This window comes from Sinohyriopsis cumingii, chromosome 17 (genome assembly GCF_028554795.1).
Source record: "Sinohyriopsis cumingii isolate HCF-2022 chromosome 17, ASM2855479v2, whole genome shotgun sequence".
In the NCBI taxonomy this organism is placed as follows: Eukaryota; Metazoa; Mollusca; class Bivalvia; order Unionida; family Unionidae; genus Sinohyriopsis; species Sinohyriopsis cumingii.
Genome location: NC_142977.1, coordinates 15230652 through 15253057, shown reverse-complemented (window position 1 = coordinate 15253057; position 22406 = coordinate 15230652). Strand labels below are relative to the sequence as shown.

The window sequence follows — 22406 nt, the reverse complement described above, 5'->3', positions numbered from 1 at the left end:
ATTTACAATAAATGGTTGAAACATGTTTAAATTATGAAAATTTGAATTTGTATATGATATATGATGTATATAATGGAAGTCTGATAGGTAACAGACATTATAAGGTAAGCATACGATAGGTGGCACTATGCACAAAATACCGAAAATCAGAATATTCCATACCATAGTCTCGTAAAGGTCTCCTACGTAGCTACCGCTCGTAATAATATATATAAATACAACAAGGAACTAGTCTGACCAAACAATAGTACACGTGATCAACCTTGATACGTTTCCGTGATTTTGCTGAGTGCACACGCTACATGTTGACTTCAACAATGATTCTTGTAATGCTTCTTTCAAAGCATTTCTGTAGGATTTATCATGTTTGTACACTGATATATTTATGCACACCACTTGTTTATACTATCCCAGATGTTGATGGTGACATATATGAAGAAGGAAAACAACGTTACAGAAAAATCATTGAACATTCCAAATATGGACCATGCTGGAAAGACACGTTGGTAAAATTAGAAAAAGAATGCAGGGAGATAACTGACACTGTACAATTAAAATTAGCTGTTCACTACCTGAATTGCTTTTTGGATATGCAAAACCGCACGATATATCCTTGTGATAATCATGACGATATTGTGCACTGCACAGAAAATTTGAGCGATGCAGATCGTACATCACTGACAACGTTTTTTACTCATACATACAGTATTTGTTACTTTTTACGAGCCCATAGTTGGCATGATGAAGCTGTGAGTACAATGGAGCAACTGTTGAATGATTCTCAAACCGTAACGAGTCAGTTAAAGTCCTTGAGTGGACTACAAAATCAAATGATCACGAAGCAGAGTGAAACGTTAAAAATTCAAGATGACATCCTAGCTAAATCATCAAATATTACCAACATACTGTCAGATCAAATGCTACAATTTTTAAAAGAATTAAACCAAACAGCTCATCTGAATAAAGAGTACACATCTGGCTTGTATAAAGAAATTTCGAATATGTTTCATTCAATCTGGGGAGAGTATCACTGGATGTACACAATGATCGGTCATGCACCATTTGCATTCTGCATCTTTTTGTTGACCTCAACAGAAGAAACAAAAACTGCTAGGCCGTGGTTGATCTTTGTTTTGCTACTTAACTTCTTCATTGAAGCGTTCTATTTCGGGTATGGAAGTCATGCGTTTTCCTGGATTCCAAAAGGATCCGATACACAGGTATTTTTTAACTTTACTTATTGATGACCAGAAAAGTTCATTGCGATGGTCTTTCATCCCTTGTCAATTAGCAGTTTTTGAAAATTACTCCAACCGAATTTCCAATATCGCCATCCTGTGGAATTTTGTAAATTATTTTTATCGCTAATTCATTGCAATAAAGGACCACGTTGACACAGGGTTGACATTAAGCGACTCTATAAGAAAATTGTTATAACCTGATCTTCATATGAATATCATATGGTCATCAGTTTTAACATCTAGTTGATCCTAAATAAAAATAATGCCAATCTCATCCCCAACTGTCATTGTGCCCATATTAAAACTGTTATCGCTATTTCCTCCTCTTCTGAATTTATTGTGTTATAAACAGTCACAGCAACAGGGAATTTCCTCCAAAACGCCATTTGAAATTAGTTCTTTGTCGTGAATAAAACCTGTGTCGATGTGTCGCCCGTCCAGTATGCCTACCATAGTGTAGATAAGGAAAATCTCAGCATGACTGATCTTCCTGTTCTAATCGATGGTTATATTGCCAAATTGTTTTCACTATACACTTATAGCATGTTGAAGTTGATTCTATATCACAGTGGCGCTGTTTTAGGCCCTATTTTAGCTGCTCTGGCAGCCATCTTGAACATATATTAATGGCTATTTCTTCTGAATGGATAATTGTATCAAATTAGTGTTTTCAAATAGACACTTTAACATGATATCTCGATTGAAAGTGGATCATTGTATCAACTTAGTGTTTTCATATATACACTTTAACATGATATCTGGATTGAAACTTGATAATTATATCAACTTAGTGTTTTCATAAATACACTTTAACAAGACGTCTTGATTGAAAATGACATTGGCTTGAGCAACAGCATGTCCAAACAAGTGAAAAGTTTAAAAGAGACCTGCTTGACCTTGGGTAAATGGTCATCTAAAAATGTTGTTAGAACTGCTCCTTTGGCAGGAAGGTGGAACTGACATGGTTCATTCTCTGTACGTCTTCTGATCCTGAATGAAAATTGTTTAGATCAGACCACTAGTGCTATTGTGGACGAGTTTGAAAACCTTATGTAACTAGGAATCACTACTTGCACTTTTGCGCTTCTCTAAATTTGACCTGAGTTTTGTACTTGCTTTCATAATAATCAGATCGATATTACTACTATAATGCTTTTACAAGGGCAATATGATCAATGGCTTGTGAGAGTGAAAACAATTGTGAAATGCATTTTTATTACTGTCAGTATATGGATATATCTGAACAATCTGTTTAATTATTCCAGTTCGTTTACTTTTTAAGAATATTAGTTATGTCCTAGACAATTTGAATAATATTATATCCATGAAATCATGCCCCATGAGAGATTTTCTACTGCACTTGTATTGCAAACTGATGTATGCAAAACAAATTGATAACCAGATTTAATACGCAGTGGATTGTTTGAATACTCAGAAGTTAACCAGAATAAAAGCAGAGACGATATATACGTAGTGTGGATTTTGGAATTTCTATTCATACAGTAGAGCACATGTCCCATCAAAGGATTCTTGTTTTTATTTGTTTACATGATCGATTGCTTGTTTTCTAACCATGTGGTTTGAAACTGTGAAAGCATTAACAAGATAGACTCGTCTGATCTGTACGTTGAATGGACTAGACATTTTACACATGTATCAGTTAAATAGTAAAGAACTGAAATTTCCTGTAAGTGGACGCATTTTCAAGTTCCGTGGACAAACAATTCAGCTGGTTGAAATGCAATGGTAGCCGAGGAATGCTGACGTCTGTTGTAGTTGAAATGTTTCTTTAACGAAACAAAGAGACGAAGAGAAACATAATGTTGAAGAAAGAGATTAGATATCTTCGTTTTCTGTTAGAAATATGTCAATCCTTTAACCGACTTCGGGATTCCTCGGCTAGCATCACATTTCTACCAACTGAAATGTATGTCACCTGAACTTAATATGCGTCTACTTGCTTGTGACAGAATTGTATTCCTTCAGGAAAAAGACATCAGAATAAGTATTGTACGACAAAAGCAATAAGACTTTAATCTGTGGAAAAGTAACAGCATGTGCTGCCAAGTAAATGAGACCATTCCTGAAAATTTGGCCTATAATTCCCCTGTCCGTCGACGCAAAGTGTTGCAGAAGGCCATTTTCGGGGGAAATAAGACATCAAACCAAACAAAATAAATATTACTGGGAATGTCTTACATTGTGGGACTTCCCTTTACACTAAAGTACAAGATTCTCAGTAGATGCTTGCCTAGGTTTTGATGCTTGTTATTTAAATGTTCTCCATTTCTGCCTCATGGAAATTCACCCTCTGCAATTTTATGATGCACATCGATTTGGTCTGGAGGATCAGTCTTAAGTACCTTGATTAGCCTCTGGCAAACTTTTCTAGTGAGTGCTGTCCATAACAAATTCACTGTATTCGCCAGTGATCAACATTTGCCAGGCGACCGTTTACACGTTATCGATCAATAATATCGCACAGATATAAATACAATATTAATTGGTCAGAGCTAACAGGTCATTGATGTCACGCTTAGGGTTGCATAACTGAACCAAACTTAGACTGTTTTGAAATTATCGTTGGTCTTTATAATAGAGGAAGAGGCAATTAAGTACAACATGAGTGATGGCACTGAAACAAATGCTTTTTATTTTTTTTTTAAACCTACATGAGTTTTCAGTCCTTTGTAATTTAATTGATACAAAGAATATCACTCATATAATGATTGGATTAATTTTTGTAGCAAATATATGCGTTTGTTTCATTGCCTATTAACCTTTGATCAATTAGTAAAAGCTATGGGAAATTTGGTGGCTAGCGAAATCAGTTATCAGATGTATTTCGACAAACATTACTTGCGTTCTATTGGCAATTCAGTCATAAAAATGTTTGCAACCTCCTGTGTATAAAAACTAATGTATCGTTCAGTAAGAATGTGTTGTAAACCGTGGTCAGGGATTTGAAATTACTCGAGATTTAATAGGTGGTGGAATAACTTTATTAACTGTTAAATGTGAATAGATAATTCACCAAGGCTCATTTTATTTTCTATATCGGTCAACTCCAAAGAAATAATAATTAGTATCAACTCTTAGAAGGAGACCCAAGCTTCCAGGTCAAATGAGCGCGAACTTCTTTGACGGAAGCAATGTTTATCTCTTAATAATTTCCCGTGATGCATCCACTTTCTTCCAGGGCCCTACCCATTTTCACATTCTGGTCAGCCAGGGCCAATTAGCACAACAGCTAAAGACTAGACTCAAGTAAACAGGCATAAAGCCAACATGGATACGCTAAATTACTGTTACTAATTCAGCTCCCATAATAAACCTAAGCAAACAATATGCTTTTAAAAATTCAATAAATTTCAATTTCTGCTTGATCATGATCAAACGTACATTTATCAGTGTAGACACATCCTCGACGACAGCTTCTCTGTAGAGAAAACCATATGAGTCGCGACATTTTCTGGATCTGCTTGTGCTTGAACCATCTTTTTAATTTCACATCCAAGAGTTAAGTGCTTATTCCAATCTCGGGTATGTTAAAGGACTGAAATAAAATAATGTCTCTATTATTTCAGGTATAAAAAGGATAAGATTAAAATCATATTTTCATTCTCAACCTATCCTTGCCAGCCAAATACTCCATTTTATATTCACCCATTTTTAGACTATTTGCCTATTCTTCCATATCATTAGTGCCGTGAACCCTTAAACACTATTTTAAATGATAGCTGACTAGAGTAACTGACTTCAGTGCATCATGTTTAACTTTGTTAAAGGTAAATCATTTATTTATTTATTTATTCAACTATATATTTATTTTTTTTGCCTCAATTGGCTACATTATACTTAAATTTAAATATACAACTTTTTTATCACTATAGCTCATTATATCATTGTTCCCAGACTTATCAATCAATAATTAGTAATATATATATATATATATATATATATATATATATATATATATATATATATATATATATATATATATATATATATATATATATATATATATATATTTATTCATTCTATATAAAATGTCATACAATTGCGCATATGATACGTATTCTTTGTTCAATAAATTTTCTTAAATAATAAAAATAGTTTTTAATTTAATGACGAATATAATAGAGTTCTTCCAGATTCTCAGCTCTGCTGGTCAAGGACCAGTAAATCGCTTATTAAGTGGCACATTGTCTGCTATCCATCCAGTGTGAACGTTACTGCTACTTCCGGTATTCTTGGTTCAAAACGAGTTTAGATTGGATTTAACTATTATACTTGTACATTGGTAATGTTTATAGTACAACACCACATCAGTCCCAACATGGATCATTTGGAATGCTGTGCAATTTTCTATACAAGTAAAATAACATCTTAATCTTGTTAAATGTAATGCACCTATGTAGCAAATGTGAACTGTTGTCAGGATGAATTTGCTCAATCAAATGGAACTTTCGCTTCCTTTTACTGGCATTAGTGACATTTTGATGAAGTCCTTTTCCGAAAAAAATTAAACAGATTTTGACAACTCATTTTAACAAGGGGACATACTTTTCTGCGCTCTTGCGAAAAGTCTCTAATGATACAATGCTACCCAACTACAATTGAATAAGCTTAACTAGCAGTTACTGTTATCATGGAATACCAATGATTTGACAAAAGTGTCAAAACCGAACTGAGAAAGTTTTGATAAGTTTCATGATTTATATATGCTGTCAACATTTAAATCTAAACAGCATTACAGCAAAATATGGCCTTGTTTGTTTGCTGTATTTCTTAGCGAAGCTTCCAGCATTTACATAAAAAATATTTTTCATAACCTTTTTTCTGTTACAGAGAAATATATGTCGCACAATATGTTTTATGTTCAGCATTGTGATTTATCTGGTGTACTGCTGCGGATACATGGAGAAATCAAAAAATCTCGAGCTTGAAAATATGAAAGAAGACATCAAGAAGTTAAAGCAAGATTCTGAGGGTATGCTGTCATGTCAGATATTTGTTTTTCTCTTAACCACTTTAATAAGACTAACGTTCAGCTTTTTCATTAGCGATTGCGACGAAGACTTTAATTTAGTTTATCCCTGTGTTTTTGAAGCAGTGCAATTATATTATAAGTGTGGTGGTTTTACCGCAAATGTGGCCTTTGTCTCCAGCGTCGTGACCCTCTGTGACCCCCCAGTACGCATTTCGTCTTTCTTTTTACCTACAAAAGTTTCCTCAGTGGATGTCCTATCGTATTTATGTTGGGATTAACACTAGCCATATCTACTGAACGTGCTAAATACGAAGATGACAGTGAATATCCATCTAAGACAATGTATCTAGCAATGAAAATATTCAAGGTTTGTGGTATCTGACCGAGCACCAATGTAACGTCTTTGACGGTCGTCAGTGTGACATATGTGAGTCGATGTAAATGTCAAACCAGTGGTTAGGAAGATTGAATTTCTTTTGAAGTCGCATCAATGACAAAACAAATTAAATTTATGCAAAACAAATTTATCATTTATTGAATTATTTATTAATCTGAAAAGAGGTATTTATTATAATAAATCCTGGTAGATAATGAGTGGGCATTAAACGGGCATTAGAGCAAGATCTGAAATGGATCATTTCACGGTGCAGAACTGTGTCATCGCCGCTGCTTTTGTAAACTTCCCTGGTTCCCTTGAATTCTCATCGTGGTCCTACCATACTCACTTGGCACGAAACGACAAGTCTATACTTGGAAAAGCAAATACTCAGCTTACATGTATATAGGTAGTGCTTACCCTTAGGACATACTCTGGAGACCCAGATACTTCTGTTTGGAGATCAGAACATGGAAGTTACTTAGAAGGGATGCATTCTTAACAGAGAATTGTCATTCAGTTTCTGTTGGTTTTTTTAAAAGTCGTACAACATACATTCAACTTTTTGTAGGCAAGAATGTTTTAATATAACAGCTGCTTTATTCTTGACTTTCTTTTCTTAATATTATACATGTATAGGATGACATAATAATGGAAAGTGAAAGTGTAAAACAATTCTGTAGAATGCATGTAATATCACAACCTATCTGCTGACGCTTTTCACTGTAACCTTATTTTCCATGATGAGCAGAACCTTCCGTGTTCAATACACATATTCAGGTGGGAATTGTTGCTAATTGTAAAAATAAGTTTACATAGAGATAAGCATATAAATGTATATAAAAGATTGTAAAACAAAAGATTACATTTCGAGTGTCACTTCAGAGACTTAGCATTAATAACTATGAAGAGATTTTGTTTTTTTTTCTGATCAACATTTCTTGAGAAAATGTTTTAAAAATGCTTCAGAACATCCATACCTCAAATCCTGAAAGAGGTAATTTCATCCAGATGTGTGTATGGATGTATGTATATATATATATATATATATATATATATGTGTGTGTGTGTGTGTGTGTGTGTGTGTGTGTGTGTATGTATATATGTATGTATGTATGTAAGGACCTTCTGCTCAAGACAATCAGAGACCATTATTCTGATCTTATGAACACTCTTTAGTGACCACGAATTATCAGGAGTGAATGCCTTGTGTCGTTACCTCTTATCTATCCTGATCACTTTTCTTTCTTTACAATACTAAAATCTCATACATTGATTTGAGCATCTAATTACGTTATTGTATTTTTGGTTGATTCATGGAATTATTAGTACTTCTTGTCCATCTTTTTAGCTTTACTTTTCTATCCAACTCTCAATTTACTCATATGTCTACGTATTTATTTTTATTTGCCTGTCATGTTATCTGCCTGTCCAAATCTATCTATGTTTCATCATTTCTTTCAAATCCACATGCATTGCTCTTGCTTCCGTTTAAATAACACATTATTATAAAGACCCATACTTGCTACCTATTCTCGTCTTTGCTTCACAGGTGAGGTAAAAATGAATTTATGATATAAGCTCAGAAAGAGTATGTTCGAGATAATTTTGAAAATACTGGCGGTTGAAAAAATGCTGGAGAATTCTTTAGAACAGAAGATAAACATCGATGGTTGCCTTTAGAAGGAATACATTTACTGTAAACATAATATCATAAAAGAGAGTAAAAAATTTATAGACAAGATATAAGTGAAAATTTTCTGGTAGAAATACATAACTTTTAAAACTACGTAGTCAAATAATTACCAGTTTACATTAAATATTTGAAATCTTTACAACACCTTTGGCTACAAAAGAACTGACCATATCAAAGGCAACCCACCTTATAAAGTTTCACAAAGCACATTTATCTTCCATAGCTGTTTAAAAATAGAAACAAAAGGTTGGCATATTTTGGTCAAATATATACCAAGGATATATTTGAACCAAACGTTTGCTGGATGTATCATATGACCAAATGGCATTTCCACACACCATAGCCTTATTGCGTGCTAAAAGAGCATGCAGCCTTTTTAACTGCTGATGATTCTGCAAAATTGCAGCTATGTAGGTGTAGTCATGTCCCCTGTCAGCAAATCAAGATCACTTGCTTCTTAGTCCAAAAAAAGAAAGAAAAAAAGAAAATGAAATGATAAATTATTTTTTTGTCAGGTCTTTAATGAACCTTAAGTCACTTGTGTAATCATCATGTGGAAAACTCAACTCAGTAATTCTTGCTTGTTTCATGCAAAAAATATATTGTCCTGAGAATTTATCAAAATAATTATTTGCAGCATGTTGGAAAGAAATCCTAAATATTTGCCGCTTCAATTTTACTGTATTCTGTAAGTTATATATACTTTTACTAACTACAAACGAGCTTCTCAACAGCCTCACAATTCCCTAAAAGAGTTAAAGCGCTCCGATTGTTCCGCTTCAGAAAATCGTTCAGAGGAAATCTGTAACATTTATGCATATTGCATTTACATTATTCTAAAATATTCATTTTCATAACCAAGGAATACGCGAAGTACAAAAAAGTATTAAAACGGAAAAAATGTCCACATGCATATTCCGGTACATACATAGAAAATTATTGCAAGTATAGTGACTGCAAACTTCCGGAAAACGACGGTTTGTATCTAAATTGGCACGGGCATCATTACGAACAAGGCTTTTAAAATGACCAAACATTTTTCACTACTACGTATGCTTGCACAATTTTCAGGTTGTGGGTATTGGTGTGCCTGTCTTGACATATTTTTTACATACAGCAGAGCATTAGTAATTTCTTGCGACCGTCAATGAGAAACATATTTGCAGAAACTCAGGATGCATGTAGTGGTCTTATTATTTCTATTCAAATATTAATTATGTTTTATCTTAAGCCACTTGTTTGTGCTGTTTTTATTTCTCACATAATCTCCATTTGCTAGTCAATGTATCAAGATGGCATATCAAGTTCCAAATGATGTCTGCTTGTTGATGTGAATTTGTTCTTGCACCCACAGGAATAGTTAATTCATTGCCTGAATATTCCTTAAATTAAGATCGGCAAAAAATTCCCAGAACCTGCATGAGTTAATTAGTTCTATAACAATAGTGGTTCTTTCAGATTTTCGCAGATACTGGCAAACTCAGTTGCCAGCCGGTACTTCTGGAGTAACCAAGCCCACCCAAGATCGTAAGTATAACTTGTATGCTTCCTCTGACTGGCAATACAATTTAGTTTTCTCCAAATTTTAAACGTCGGTCGTAAGTCTTTTTATTATTATTTGTAAATAGTTCACAAACAAGCATTTGGAGGACTTGACACGTGTTGCTCTGTAGATTTAATAGCACAAGGGCAAGATGTTATTTGCTGTCATCTGAAGCTAATCTGCTAATCTATAATACTGTAGTGATAGCCCTAGGCATTTGAATAGCTCACATGAAAGCACATGATTACAATCATAAGACTGTGTAATCCCTGTTATTTGCTGTTCCTTCTAAAACTTGTAAGCTGCGTATAAAATGACAAGAGCAAAGAAGAAAATGTGTACAACTAAAACTAAAATTTAAAACTTTTAAAATTCTAATGCCATATTCATACTTACGATTCAACTAAAGGTAGCTTTAACAATTCTGACATACACTGAAAAGCGTATCAAATAAAGTTTCAATATTATTTACACATCTGTCTCTCTGTCCATCTGCACAGCCATCTGGCTTTTGAGTTTTTGTATGTGTGCATTTATTTTAGAGTTACACAATCTGCTCTTGTAAATCTTTGACTTATACTCAAAATGTCATTCATTAATGTAGAAACATTGTTTTCAAGCAACAATCTTAGTTGCATGCCATATATCTTAATCTGACATAATATATATTTGCATGTAGGCAAGGAAGACACCTTTGCATGTTGAGGTCAATGTGTCAGATGTTAAGTTAGCGTGAGTGAAAAATCAAACAAAGTTTTCACAAAGTAACTTAAGATCATTATGTAGTCCATGATACATTTTGGAGTACATCAGAAATTTAAAAAGGCATTTTACTTTGAGTTCTTTCCTTCAAAAACATTTTAAATTAAAAAACTAGAATTGATAAATAAACAAAACAAAGATATAATGATATGGTGCAGATATGCTCAAAACACCTAGTATGTTTCTTCTCTGTCTTTGCGCATCCAAGCACGTGTGTACATGATGTGGGTCTGGTATACTTGATATGCCATTAACCATTATGCAAATGCCTTATCTCTTTATTCTGAATCATGAGTTTCTATCAGCAATGGTTTCAACACTCGACAATTAAAACAAAGAAATCATCTTATCTTGAATATCTAGAAATTCTTGTAGGCCGGCAGAACATCAATTCCGTCGAGGAACTCTTGTGTTGTAGTTGATTTGGGTTTCTGTATGTCGGCTTAGCGATGGCGCAAAGCACGAATTATGTTGAACGAGCGATTGTCGAACAATGGTATATAGCGAAGGGTTAAAGTTGGAAAATTACTTAAGGTTTACACTCAAATGTCACTTAGCACCATTAGCTAATTGGTACATGAGCTTGCGGTTATAAGCTCACTGCATTCTAATTAGTAAGCGTGCTAACGAATAGGACACTGGAATATTTGAATATATACTATAATGCTGTGCAAACATGCAGAATAATTCTTGTCTAATATTTTACACTGAGCATGAAGATAAGTATCTTAAATAGATTACTGTATCTGCCCTCAGAATATTTAATCAGTTATTTTATACAATACATTTAAGTCCTGAATAGTTAGACATATGACTTTCACAGTAGATAATTTGAAAATCTTATTATTCAAGAATATTTAAGATGGTATCAACACGCAACATTTGAAAGAAGAGCGGGTCCTATCTTGAATTCTTTTAAATTCGTTTCAGCTAATTTATTATCAGTCCTTTTCGGGAACAAAGAATCTTTTCTGAAAACCCATTCAGCAGTATTTGGTCAGATTTGACAGAAATCATATTGGCAAAAATGCCTTTCAAATTTGTATAAATAATCCTTATCTGCCATTACATGCTTCAAAAACTGGAATAGCATTTAAATTTCTCTTAAAACCAAATCATCAGAAATTTTACGGAAAGAACCTTGACAACCAGTACAAATGATACTGATATGCCATCCAGTATATCCGAAAACTTTCTAGTCGAAAGCTACTCAAAGGAGATATATCAAATATTTCATGACGCATCCTGTTATGGTCTTTCACTTTGGTACATATGACTGTCATTACTCAAGAAAAATTAGACGATTTCTTCATACAACCACTCTTGAGAATTTGCCTTTAAGGTGATCTGCTGTTGGGCAATAAATACAAAAACCTTTACATGACTTCTACCATAACGACGCAAGACAGAATTGGATCCAAATGTACATATATCATACAGGTTTCAAGGCCTTTAAAGTATATGTAAACTATACTGACGTGTTGATATGCGATAAAATATAGCTGAATGTTATGTATAAGCAAGTCTTTTTATCATCATCAGTCAAGAGAAATTCAAAAACTATCGACATAAAGCAGTATACTAAACCGCATTTCTTTGCAAACTGTAATTACTCTGCTTTTAGGTTTATGAACGATAACAATCCTACTTGACTCCATTGTTTTAAGAATTCCTATCTTTTGGACTTTAATTTCGTGCATGAAATTTTTGTCACACTTATGCAGGCATTACTTACACTAGGTTTGTAACGCATGTTGGTGTAAATATGAAAATGATTTGATTAGTTTTCATGCCTTTTGAATTTGAATTTTGTGCTTTATGGGCTTTTACATTTCTTCTTCACTTGGGCAGTACATGTTTTACAAATAAATACAAAAGTTTTGTTAAAGCAATATCGTTTGACACTTCCTTGAAAAAGCAATGTAATGACATCAATGATATTTATGGTTACGCAGCACTTTGATTTTCAGATTATTTGTGCAGCTCAGTTAATGTTCTATAATCATGTAAAGTTCCTCGTACAAGTTCTGATAACGTCAACACAAAAAACATTTGAATATTGTCAATGTACTTACGATGTTATATTTCCTTTTACTCTGTACATTTTAAATGTCTTTTTTATTAATATCAGCTGGATCTGTTTTCGTTACTACGTCGAGAAGAAAAACTAGCACCCCTGTAAGTGTATATGTGTTTCATACCTGATTTAGTGTACTAATTGAGATATGAAATTTACCTTTGTATCAAAATACAATCAATTGGTAATTTCTCGTCGTAATTATGTATAGAATCTGAAACTAATTTGTTATCCCAATATGTTTCACTGTTTTAAAATGATGTACTTGTAAAATGAGCATTGTTTGCTGTACAGGGTGCACTGCTCTAATATAGCGATCCATGATTTTGTACGACTATAGGTAGATTAAGACAGACAAGTTACGCAGCAGGTGTTAATCGTACGGAAAGCTTAAGTGGATATCATAGGGATTTGTTTTTTTTGGTATTGCTGCATTTAAAGACATGCACGAGGGCAGGGTTCATTAGATAGCGACCATATTAAAGTATTAAAGGTCACCTGCCACCTATATTGTACAAACGTGTGATATTATTATAGTTATAAACAAAACGCACTGGTTATGTAAGCACACCATAAAAATGTTTAATTAGACTTAAAACTCCGTTTTATAAAATGAAAAAAATGATTCGGCAATCTCCGTAAACAATCGGTAGTTTCCGCGTGCCAAAACCGGATATGACGTACATTTATCCCTTCTATTCAACCTAGCCGTTCAAGTGCTTAATTTCCCCACGTAAATGTCTATGTGATATAGCGTACGCTCGTGCTTTTGTACTGCAAATATGGTGCATCTGCACAACGACGTTCTCAGTTTAAGTCTTCCTGTCAAATTATCAATAATCATTTAAAAAACAAAAATACGTAACAGATAATATTCTACATAATGCGTATAGATTTTGCAAAGGGTATTGTACAAGAGATATTATAACAAATATACTTAAGTTTAGGCTTCACGTTGTAACACAGCTGCATACAATACATACTAGATTATACATGAGAGAGAGAGAGAGAGAGAGAGAGAGAGAGAGAGAGAGGGAGAGAGGGAAGAATAATGTTGAGCATTTTGTCAGTATTTAGTTGCTGCAATATGAAGCTCTTACCAGTTAATTTTATTGTTTTTATTTTTCAAGGTGTCTTAGTGTTTGCGCGAGTAAATTGAAAGCTTGTCATTACTTGTCAATATTGTCAATCATATTTCCTCCATCATTCCGTACAAATTAGAAAGGAAACAATTTTGTGTTTAATTTGTGCCCCCCCCCCCCAACACACATACACACTCACGGTACAAAATAAATTGATAAACATACACTTGTTTGAAAATAAAGTGAAAGAAATTAATATTGCATTGTTATCATATATTCCTTCTGTTTTCATTATGCGAAAATTATTTTTTAAAAATATATGTCCACGAACTCCGTATTTGTAGCGGGTGCCGGCTTGCGTATACATCCTTAGTGTAGTGTGTATCGCTTATGTCAAAAAACAAAATCGCAAATGAGACGAACGTATCACCCGATTGCTTGAAGGCACCTGCCATTTACACACGACAAGTTACTTATTGCAAACTGACCCAGATTGTATTCTGTCCAGGTTAACTGTAAGTCCGTATCTCGCAAACAAACCACCAAAAAAGAATCATTATTTTAAAATACATTCAATGTGAGTGCAAATGATAAAGTATTATTAAAGCAAGTTATTATTGTGTATAATATTTGCCTTGCAAAACATGAATTATGATTACATATGGCAAACAAATAGAAGCCCGGGTGATAAACACAGCTGACATGGAGCAATAAACTCATCGTTTGAACTTACCGACAGGATATCAAATACATAGGTTATTTTATTACAATGCAAACCAACCCCGGAAAATTCACTTTGGTATCTTTTAGTGTGCCGATTTTTCCTTCTGAAGTTGGCCAACAAAAGGAAGTCAAATTTTGGTTCCTTTAGATTCTTTAAGTGTGCCGATTTCTTTCATCTTTTTTTAAAATAAAGTCTGCCGACACAGGGAAGCCAGGATTGATTCTTTTTACCTGTATTAACAGGAATTTCCGAAATAAACTGAAACATGGAACAGTTTTGAAAGCGACACAGTCGCATACCAATATAAGGCTGAACAGTAAATTAGTTTTCATTAGTTTCATCTAAAATATTCCCTATCCGTAGTTTATAGTGTTTTATTTTTCAACAACAAGAAGCATGTACTTCGTCTTGTAGGGATAAATGTACGTCATTTCCGGTTGCGTCCTCTATAGGTGGGAAATCGTAACTAAGGGGAACTAACAGCGTTGTATACTTATATTTCGAGTAATTAAATTATTATTTCTTCTTTACCCTTGATAATTTTTTATTCATTTTTGTGCGAGTATAACTATTTTTAATCATGTAATGAAAATCTGATATAAATAGGAAAATGTTGGAGGATGGCCGGTGACCTTTAACTTGCATTTTATTATATAGTTTAATTAGTACGAAACAACCTGATATAGCTCCAACAGCGAGATGCTGGCTGAAGATCAAAGGTTAAACGTTGTTTTTTGAAAAGATCTGAAAAAAATAAGTTTAAGATATGAGACAAATACAATGGAAAAAATTCCCGTATTAAATTTCACTCACAGCTGTTCAACTTAAATAATACGATTTTAAAAAGCATAATTACAAAAAAGTTTTCTTAAAAATCTTATTCTGAAATAGACCCACATCTTATTCATTAATCGAAGAAATATACAGTGCATTTTGCACACACGCATTAAGTGCAATAAGTAAAATGCAAAATAAGTTCCGCTAATTTCATTTCAGTCTAGCGATGCTGACGTCTTCATAAAATATTCACCTTCTATTTTTTTTGTTGTACGTCATGCTTGAGTTTGTTTTCGAAGGATTATATTCCTAAAGTTTCGTTGGAATTCATTTTTACATAAATAAAACTTTACTTATAATTTGGCACTGTATAGCCATTAGTGTGTAATGTTAAATTCTAATACAAAAGTACATATGCATATTTTCAATTAGCTGTTTAAAGTATTTATCTGTTCGAAGTATGGGACCTATAATTTATTTATACATCATTGCAAATCTCAATTATTGGAGTGTCTGAATCGCTTTACGTTTTATATTTTTTAAAAAAACATTTTAAGATTTAGACTAATGAAATTTGGTAGGCTTATTTGTATCAATATGTACATGAGCTATTTAGATATTTAGGTAATTTTTTAACCGCTCTTTGTTCACACATTCTGATTAACTTTTCAAGTCATTACAGGATTTTGTATAGTTCTCATGCAGGATATTAAAGAAACAATGTTGTGTTAGGGTTGAACGGCAGTTAATATATTATACATGTTCTTCTACATTTATAGAATATGCACGACTGGGTTAAAAACTATTTTTAATTTAGACCTGGTAGTGATTTTTGTGATTTTGAGCGTATGATTTATTTGATATCGAACTAAACCAGCATAAAAGAGCAACGTGAAGATAACAGATTTTGTTCACCGGAAATTTCTCCACTAACGAAGAAACCCTAATCAATTCAGACCACCTCGGTTATTTCTGTGATTGAATTGACCGTAGGATTGAGTGAGAAGTTACGAATCAAAAGTAGTTTGATGCATTCGTAATGTTTCATTCAATCCTTTGTTTCATAAATACCTAGGGGGTTTGCATGGCAGCTATCGGTACACATTCAAAGTATGATCCATAGGATTGACTTCAAATTTGTGAATGGTTTATTCCGGTTATGGTCAGTTATCAGAGTCACCTACCTTTACAATGCGCAAGCACATATGTACTCTCGAAACCACTTTATCAGACTGCAAGAACGTGTTCTGCTCTACAGCTAATATGAAGTTCTGAGAGATCGACCAGTAATTGGAAAAACTGTTTGCATTGACAACGAGCAGAATGGAGAGAATGTTAGCTATGCTACTTTCAAGTACTGTGACTGAAATTTCTTTGCATCTGGTAATTATGGAAACTATGATCTATCTAAATCAGAGAGTTGATCAATATGACTGCTTTCATGTGCTCGAAGAAAAAACCTAAACAAATTCAAAATACACTAACTTTAGCAATTAAAATAAGGAAAATAAATGTTGCCATAGTAGACAGTACCAGCTTCTGAAAGTGCAATAAATAATCGATAAAATAAAAGTATAAAAAAATGAAAATGTTATCAGATGATTTTGTTCTCGGTTAATCATTGAACTCCAGGGAGTTCAAACGACTAAGTAAAGACAGCTGTCTTTTGAGAGGTGCGCATCTGGATGATGGCCAAGCTGTATACTTTATAATCCTAATTAGACCAATCAATCATACACCAAAAGGGAAACGAATATTATTATATAATACCGGAGAAATGTAATGTGTGATTTAAATAACTATGATATCCAGTGGAAAAAACGCGGAAAATCATTATCTACTAAAGTACAATCCTATGCAAAGTACGAAACTGCAGAGAAGAACCAACAACATAAATAACTAGACCATTATATTATTAGATAAGTTCTTTTATTGCTAGTACCTTTAAGTAATGGACACGAGGTTGACAAATGATATATGGTGCTCAAAGAAAATAATCATGATTGACCTTGTATTTTTCAACAGCAGGCCCATAGTCAAATTGTCACCAGGGCACAGTCTACAATGAAGAACCGACAGAAATCACAAAGACCTAAAGAACGAAGAAACAGTAACTAATCTAAGCTCCAGAAACAGTTTTTGACCTTTTAGAATTAGATAATTTCTTTCATGAAAACACTGTTGAGATTTTCCAGCAAATTGAACTTTTAGAATCAGATGTCTCTATCATGAAAACATTGACAGTACTTTTAAGCAATGTACGCGAGGCTGTCAAATGAAATATGGTAATCATATTAGACATATATATCCTGATTAGATTTTCAGATCCTTACAGTCATTTCCCATTATTTAACTCATTTTATAACTCTTTCTATTTAGACCATTTCGACTAAGACCTTGTTAACACATTTTAGCTAAATCCATCTGAGACTGACAAATTTAAGTATGTTATGCAATTTGTATAGATAACTTGTTTCGATCTTCATGCCATTGTAGCAATGTTTCACAAGTTTTTATGTTTCTGATCCGGTCCTGTATATTTTCCTGCTGTGGATTTCTAACACAACTCGTATATTTGAAAGTTCCAAGACTTCGTCATCGTGCCTCTTCTTTTGGACAAATGTCTGCCTTGTCTCAATTTTTCAACAGCTGTAGTATTTAGCTGACAGACATGTTTAAATTATTTGGGAAAAAGGTTAAAATCCGCTTCACCAAAATGATGAGCCTTCCATATTATATTCCTAGCAACATTTTATTCAGTTCACCTTGCGTGTTTCTTCATCACATTCTGAATTTTAACCTTTGTGTCCTATATATTATATTCTTATTGTACTTCATTTGGAAATGTTTACGTTCCTAGATCTTTTGAGCAAGTCTTTGTTTTTACTTGCCACATATACCAAACTATTGTGCTGAGGTGATTTAAAAATACGTCGCTTCAACATATTTGTATATCATGTTTGTTTCTGTGCGTATCCAATTTAAATTTGTTTCTGTTGCAGGTAGTTTGGTTCAGTATAAATATGTGTATCTTCATTCTAGGTAGAATTAAGACTTGTATGATGTTTTATCACCTGTGCAAATGTGCTAAGTAACATATTATTATAATATTACTATTGTTGTTGTGTTATGTGTATATTATCCTGATTAATACTGGGAGTTGTGCTTCAGTGAATTTAATTATTGATTGGACCATCAGACTACATGTGAAGGAAAATAAGAATAAATAAGTAATGAAATATAAAAAAGCTCATTTCCAGAATAGAACAGTGAAACATGACGATCTAAAATGAAAATACCATTAAAGGTTGCCAATTCTTACCTTTATTCTCAGCCTCTTCTTTCCACTTTTGCATTGTTAAAGGGACGTTATTTATGTGAATTCTTTTAGTGGGTACATGACATGCATGAATAAATGTTTCGTATTAAATAAACATGGTGTTTGAAGTAAATACTCTTGAAAACAAAAATATTTACATTAGAGTAAGTAGTTGGTGATAAATTAAATTGCTAATATGCAACCTTGCGATCACAATGATAAATTTACTTTTATCACACAAATGAAAGAAGAGTTATGCTTTCACTTAGTTTCAAAGAATTAAGATAAATATGTTGCATCCCATGTAAATGGTTTAACTAATGTTTTGAGAATTATTTTACATGCTAGGAAAGTGTATCTTGATTGCCTTCCAAACATTTGTTCGAACACATTATAAGTAATGTGGCCACAAAATGAATTCTAATCATAGTCCTTGAGGTATGACTTATTAATCTGTAATCTGATAATTTAATTTGTTGCCTTATACATGCATATCATGATTTTGTCAGTTTAAAACCAACAAAAGTGGGAACAGAAATGTAGGAAAATAAATAAATGAAATGAAGGACTTTTTGGATGAAAATACTTGAAGTCTGACAGTCACAAGGAAGTTTATATGTGATGTTTCACATGAAAAAATGAAACAGGCATTACTTTTCCAAGCTGTCATTTGCTTCTGTATGTCTTACAATCAGACCGAACATCGCCTCCTTTCCAGTCAGAATAGTCGGGCTAATTCAAAGTGACTATTGCTTTATAATGATTTGTAAAGTTAGTGAGAGGTGTGCACAACTATTTTTCGAACATTCCCCAAACTATCGTTTTGATTATGTGTTTTATGCTACTTAATACTCTATAACTTTAAACTTAAAGAAAGTGTGATTTTCATAATAAGAGAAGAAAAAAGAATTTTAGCTAGAAAAGGAAACTAACAAGAGAGGGATCGATATATTTGGTGATACATACAATTATATTTTGAATGTTGAATCTTTAACGTTCTGAGCTAAAATCGACAAGTAAATATATGATTTTCACATTATCTGTGATCATTCCCAGAGTCCCGCAAATACTAGTAGATCTCGCAAGAACTTTGTTAAGGTTCACTTGAGAAATCTTTCGTCTACTCCTTTGTCCAGCAAAAAAATGTGTAAAGACCAATGACACAAAATGTTGATAACACATGTTTTATAAATTCATCACAGATAAATAAGTTTTGATTACCAATGATATCTATAACCAAAACTGGTACATGGCTTTATTATGTCACCTAAGAACTGTCAAAGATCTTATTTCAATTATGTTGCTTTGCAAGTTTGAATTTGTAAACTGAACACACAAGGACAAACTCTGATGCTCATTAATTTATCCTCTTGCTGATGTTTAGTAAATTAATATATCTCTTAATTTATCTTTTTCTTTCTTGTTGCCGTCTCTATCTTGATCCCTGACAAAACAATTAATTCGTTGAGGTGACTGGAGACTATGATTGACCACAACATTACTTTGGCCGATTTTGTACTGAACAGTGGAGAACAGAACTCAGAGATTGTGGTTTTCACAAAGTTTCGAACACCTACTTGTAGGTGAGCGATGGCATCTCCTGCTAAAGAATTTCATCCTTCTAGCGATCTAATGGCAGTAGTGTATTGGGACGATGCACGAAAAATGGAAATTCCAATAAATAAAAAAAACTGTGGGACGATATACAGACAACATTTATACGGAAAAAAGCTTGGGACTATATACGGACAAAAGGTTGGGACTGTATACGGACAAGAGAATGAATTGAGTTTGTATAGGGACAATAGGAATGGAACAGGTGGAGTGACGTCACGGGTACTGGACATTGACAACAATGTTGCAAGAGGCTGACGTCAATTGTGATCAAACAGCAAACACCGACAGTGGGAGAAACAAATATTACGTTATTTTCCGCCCCGCTAAGGCGGTAAGGTCAGCTGGTTCAGCGATGAAACTATACGAATATTAATAATGCTTGGCGGGGCAGGACTAGCATGACATAGACTAGGACACATACATAGATTTATGAACAAAAATCTATACACATAAAATATAAAATCGACTAAACAATTGTAGGCAAGAGAGCAGATCTTTTCGAGACAGTGGAGTGGCCCTGAAAAATGTCTTTTTAGTTTCTTCTCCTTCTTTTTCTTCTATTTTCTCACGTCCCGTCTACATCTCAACCATCTTCTCGGTTTTGTCATTGCCGTTGTCTTCTTCCTTTTCTTCTCATGTTCCTCCTGCTGTTTCTCCTTCACCTCTTTTTTTTCTTTTCATTCTCCTCTATTTTTTTTCTTCTTTTGATTCTCCTCTTCTTTTTCAATTTTGTCTTTCCATGCTCTCATCTGTTCTTTCTTCTCTATGTCTTCCTTTACCTCATATTCTTCTTTAAGTAGCTCCCTAAATATTTCCTTTGACTTTCTCAAGTTGTTGATCTCCATTTTTCTTCGATGGGGACTGTAATAACAATCATCGTCTAGTTTCCCTAATATCTCTCCTATCATCCTCAAATTGTCTACTACATCCTGCAACTTCTTAATCTTGTCGATGTGATTACTCTTCATCTTGGTTTTCTCGATGTTGAATGACGCCAATGACGAACGATGGTCTTGAGGTTTGCGATGAGGCAGTTCATCTTTAGCACACATGACATGATTCCAAGAAGCAGTGCACGAACTGATGTTCAAAAGGTAATTTAAGTTCCCAGGTATCCATTATTTGTTTTGTTGTTGTTTCTTGGTTTTTTTATAGGTCAGCAATTCAATCCTGACTTTTTGCTTAAAAATCCCTGACAAGTAACCGTTTCTTCGCCTCGTTTCCGCACTCTGAGCCAAGAGAGCTTCGAGTTGATTGATCCCGAGAGCAATCAGTGAAGGAGAGGAATGAACACGCAAGTCTTTATACCACTAATCCTGGTTCCCACGCGTTTCTAAAGATAAATTTCCAGGTCATTTCCAGGGTTTTTTACCATCCGGTAAGCGGCTTCGCTTTGCCACCACCATGTTGGCCTCTGGTGATGCTAGATTGGTTTTCATACCTTCCATGTAAGGAAAGATACGGATATCGAGCTGACTTTGAAAATAAAAGTGTACTAAACGAATCTAATCCACTGGGCGTTTGGACTGACTTAGCATATATGTTTATTGCAAGCAACCAACCAGTATATACTACACCCTCCGAATTTTCTGGTTAGAACTTGATAAATTTAACTCACGATTAGTTTAGTTATGACTCAATTACGTGATTGTTTCGGGCGTCAAATTGTGGCGGAAAATTTCCGGGTTTTTCCCGACTTTTATCAATATTTGCAAAATTCCATGACTTTTCACGGTCGGGGAAAAATATCATTTTTCCCGAATTATTCCCGTTTTCCCTGTATAAAATGAAAATAAGATTTTCAATGTATTTTGGCACAATTATACTGCTTAGTTCAGAAAGTTGTGGGTTGTTTCAGATGGCAATGCAATTTTGGCACAATAAGAGTGCTTACTTAAGAGAGTTGCAGGGATTGTACTAATAGGCAGTGAAACCTATAGTACAAGTCACACGGTTCATGTAGGCATTCAACACTTGACTATTTCAGTATTGGGTGTCATTTTTTAGATTTTGATTCTACATACCTTTAAGAGGAAAGTATTCACTTCATTTGGATTCATTTAAATCATTTCTTGTGAGGTCATTATTTGGATGCCCTGAGAGGTGCATAAGGCAAAAATCAATGTTACAGTACGTATACATATTTGCACAAAATGAACCTATAGGTGTGATCCAATACAATCCAGATTGAATATTGCA

General features: G+C 33.7%; 1 protein-coding gene across 1 annotated transcript; it reads left to right on the top strand.

The window, feature by feature from the left end:
- The first annotated feature begins 284 nt into the window (after positions 1-284).
- Positions 285-18592, top strand: LOC149777799 (uncharacterized). Its single transcript, XM_089938848.1, has 5 exons — positions 285-1220; positions 6093-6234; positions 9765-9833; positions 12743-12789; positions 17297-18592. Exons 1-5 carry the CDS (start codon positions 303-305, stop codon positions 17387-17389), a joined length of 1269 nt encoding a protein of 422 aa, XP_089794974.1. The 5' UTR covers positions 285-302; the 3' UTR covers positions 17390-18592.
- Positions 18593-22406: the final 3814 nt, after the last annotated feature.

What these genes read in the sequence shown, in the direction of transcription:
- LOC149777799 (XM_089938848.1), top strand. Translation starts at nt 303, where the DNA reads ATGTTGACTTCAACAATGATTCTTGTAATGCTTCTTTCAAAGCATTTC. An exon ending in AACCAAGCCCACCCAAGATC is followed by an intron (nt 9,834 to 12,742) that starts GTAAGTATAACT and finishes TATTAATATCAG; the next exon opens with CTGGATCTGTTTTCGTTACT. An exon ending in GAAGAAAAACTAGCACCCCT is followed by an intron (nt 12,790 to 17,296) that starts GTAAGTGTATAT and finishes ATTTTTCAACAG; the next exon opens with CAGGCCCATAGTCAAATTGT.